The sequence below is a fragment of the Spinacia oleracea genome, chromosome 6 (genome assembly GCF_020520425.1).
Source record: "Spinacia oleracea cultivar Varoflay chromosome 6, BTI_SOV_V1, whole genome shotgun sequence".
NCBI classification, from domain to species: domain Eukaryota; kingdom Viridiplantae; phylum Streptophyta; class Magnoliopsida; order Caryophyllales; family Amaranthaceae; genus Spinacia; species Spinacia oleracea.
Genome location: NC_079492.1, coordinates 4,385,957 through 4,389,647, shown reverse-complemented (window position 1 = coordinate 4,389,647; position 3,691 = coordinate 4,385,957). Strand labels below are relative to the sequence as shown.

Sequence of the window (3,691 nt, the reverse complement as noted above, 5' to 3'; positions counted from 1 at the left end):
ATCAACCAAATTCGCGCAACCCAATTGCTTGTCGGTCCTTTTCGTACGAGATAACACTAAAAGCCCTAATTTTTTTCCTCAAATTTCTCCAACTTTTTGGTTCTTGAAATTAGGGTTCTTAGTGTTACCTAATTTCAAGAATCGGTTTTTTTTTTTAAGATCTGAATAAGTTATGTGGGGGTGGGGGAAACATGGAGGGAAACTTTTCAACAAAAAATCGTAAAAATTTAAGACACGTGCATGTCACGTGATGGCCAACGCCGGAAAACAGTCGTTGACCACCGGAATATGGCTTATGATCCTTATTCACAACAAAAAAACCCAATTGGGCCTTCTTTCGCAACTTTTTTTTTAAAAGGTCATTTCTCACAATTTTTGTGTTTTAAAAGGTCCTTTTTGACAAATTTTCCTATCATTTACTATATCTACGTTTTTAACTACTTCTATAGGGTAATTAAACTCGTTATACAACATTTTGGGAAATAATTTTTTATATCTTGGGGGGTCGTGCGCGCTGGCGCACGGACCACCAACTAGTAACTATAAAAAATAGATAACTAAGAATAATAACTAAAAGAAGAAATTTCATTGAGTACAAAGCAAAAATAAATAACAAAAAAAGGAAAAAAGGCTTTTGGTCAGGGTTCAACCCCGCGTCTACAGGGTACTATCGAGGGAAGTGTACCACTGCGCTATGTCTACTCATCAATACTTATCTTTGCACGCAATTGCATATAGATCTGTTTTTTTCTTTATTTATTTTTCCAGATTTACGAAGTCCAATAGGGGTTCAGTTGAACCCATTGAACCCCTATTGGTACCGTCACTGCATGATATCCAGATTATGTATAATTGTATAACTACTTTCTTAATCACAAATTGTGTCGTTTAATTAAAATTGTTATCTTTATTCTTTATAGTACAAGATAATTGGATTATTTACACACAAAAAAGCAATTATAATCATTATATTAATTAAATTGGAGGATAGTGAAGCTGTCAATCGAAATATTTGTAGGCCGGTGCAACCATTTTCTGCGCAGCTAGTCTGCGAGGAATTGGTAGCTTTTATTCTATTCACACGTGCAATCTTATTTTAAACTTGACACTGGGTTACACGTTCAAATATTTCTCTCTTATTTGTAACAAAAGGTCTTGTGCGCATAAGGTGAAAAATAAATTTATTGTACACCAAGATAACTTTTATACAGTTTTTTGTAACTTTAACCTATTTTTCTGTAACTTTTATATTATAAAATTAAAAAGTTGATAGATAAACATTTTAAAGGGTTAAATGATTAATTTATACATTATTAGTGATTTTAAAGAAATAATTTTTATTCAAATTAAAAAATTTATCATTAAAAAATAGATAACTTTTACATATATAAATGTAACTTTTAAGCATTTTGTGTCAACTTTTACTCCGGTGTACAATATTTATTGTACACCCATTATAAATAAGAACTTGTGTATTTGTAATTTGCAGTCCCTATTTTGCCTCATTCGTCAAAATTCTTTTAAAAAAAATCGTAATATGTTTGCGGGAAAGTTAGTCTTGATGAAACGATAGAAACGAAAAATGTGACAACGAGACTAGCATGTGTACTTACTTCATCCGTCTCTTTTTGTTCTTTACGTTTGGTATTTTGCACGCGTTTTAACGACTAATTAATTAATTTGCACTGAGTTTTCCCTACTTTTTTTATTTAAACAAGGCAAATTACGTTTATTTATAATGTTTTCACTTTTATCAAAATTTTGATATAGGGAAAATGAGAAAAACTTGATGTCCCAATAGAAAGTGTGACATATTAAATGATCCAATGAATTTAATTGGTTAAAAGAATCATTGGACACAAATTTTGATAGAATATTAAGACATTTATGTGATACGGAGTACGAGTAATATAAAAGGAAATATAAGGAACATTTTCGGATACCTAAAAAGAAAAACGTAAAGAACAAAAAGAGACGGAGAGAGTACTTAACGCCATGTTTTTTTACTTCTTCTTATACTAGGATGTTCAGTGCGAGTTATATGAACATATGGATGCGGATAACTAGGCTTTTAAATTATATATTATGTGCGCTTTAACGGATTTAGGCTAATGAATGAAAATAGTTACATATTAGTCTAAATTACTGAAGGCTTTATTGTGTTTTTTTTTTGATAATTTGTTGTTATTTTATTGACTTTGGCATGGGTTCCAAGTCGGATCAGCCCATTTGCATTTTAGTCCGATTACAAGCAATTGAAAAGAAGGAGGGAGCATTCAGTGCTATTTTATGGTTTACAACAGTTACAACCATGCAACAAACTCATCTTGTCTGCGTAAGCCTTGCCTTGCTAGCGCATCTGCTACCGTGTTGGACTCACGACCTTTGTATGTAATGTCTATGCCCATCCCCTTTTTCCTGGCCATGTCTATGTAGTTGAGAATAAAAGTGAGGTTCCAAGGCCCAGGTTTTAGATTTGAGCACCATTTTACTGCATTATCTGAGTCGGACTTCACCACCAGCTTGTATTGATGTAAATGTTCATGTGCCATGAAGATTTTTATTGCCCTGTGAATTGCAAGTACTTCAGCGTGATTTATTTCCACAGGTGGGATAGGGCTAGAGAATAAACACATGAATGTGCCATGGCAATCTCGTAGGACCCCACCGATCGATGATCTTTTTTCGATCGGGTTTAGAGATGCATCCACGTTCCACTTTAGGGTTGTACTGCTTGGCGGTGACCATGTGTTTGGGATCTTGGGCAGAGTTCTTGGCGTCCCTTTTGACAGTCTCTCGTCCCAGCGTAGGCAATGGGGGTTGCGAATGATATCATCAGAGTTGTACGGGAAGGAGTCACCCCAACCGTTGATCCACCAGCTGAGTCTTAGGAGGATGAGTGTTTGAAGTTGAGCTATGGAGCTTGATTTGTTTTCAAAGCATCTTGAGTTTCTTTCTCGCCAAATGGTCCAAATGATTATGAAAAAGATTGCTGTCCATATTTTATTGAGAAACTTGCCATGGGTAGGGCCTGACCATTGTTTGAATGCTTCGTATGTCGATGAAGGGCTGACCCAGCATAGTCCCCATAGTCCAATCCACCAGTTCCACAAACCCCTCGAGAAGTGGCAATGGATGAATAGGTGATCGCAGCTTTCAGTTGCCTCATTGCATAGGACACAGTAATTTTCTGATTGAGGGATGATGCCAATTCGTGCCAGTTTCTCCTTTGAATTGACTTTTCCGAGCAGTGCCAGCCATACAAATACTTCAATGCGATGGGGGACTAAATTCCTCCATAGGCCTTTGCTAACATTCATGTGTCGGGTGGGTTCAAGTTTTGCCAGTTCTAAGGTAAGGGATTTCACAGAAAATTGTCCCGTATTATGAGGGCACCATATTAGGGAGTCCGCTTTCCCATGAGATAGAGTTACACGGTCTAGGGGTTTGGAATAGAGACTCCTGCTCACAAATATCACGAGGCCTTAAAGCCCGTTTCCATGCAAAGGCCCATCTCCATATCAGCCCGTCCCAAAAACCGCATGATGAGACAGATGCATTTTGCGAGGGGCTGATCAAAAACAGTCGTGGGCAAACCACTTTTAGTGGGTTATCTCCCACCCATATGTCATGCCAAAACAAGGTATTTTCGCCATTGCCAATCTTTTTTCTTACCTTCGTCATGTTGAAG

General features: G+C 36.6%; 1 protein-coding gene across 1 annotated transcript; it reads right to left on the bottom strand.

The window, feature by feature from the left end:
- Window positions 1–2,303: 2,303 nt before the first annotated feature.
- Window positions 2,304–3,320, bottom strand: LOC130462879 (uncharacterized). Its single transcript, XM_056831847.1, has one exon. The coding sequence runs from the start codon at window positions 3,318–3,320 to the stop codon at window positions 2,304–2,306; it is 1,017 nt and encodes a 338-aa protein (XP_056687825.1).
- Window positions 3,321–3,691: the final 371 nt, after the last annotated feature.

What these genes read in the sequence shown, in the direction of transcription:
- LOC130462879 (XM_056831847.1), bottom strand. Translation starts at nt 3,320, where the DNA reads ATGAATGTTAGCAAAGGCCTATGGAGGAATTTAGTCCCCCATCGCATT.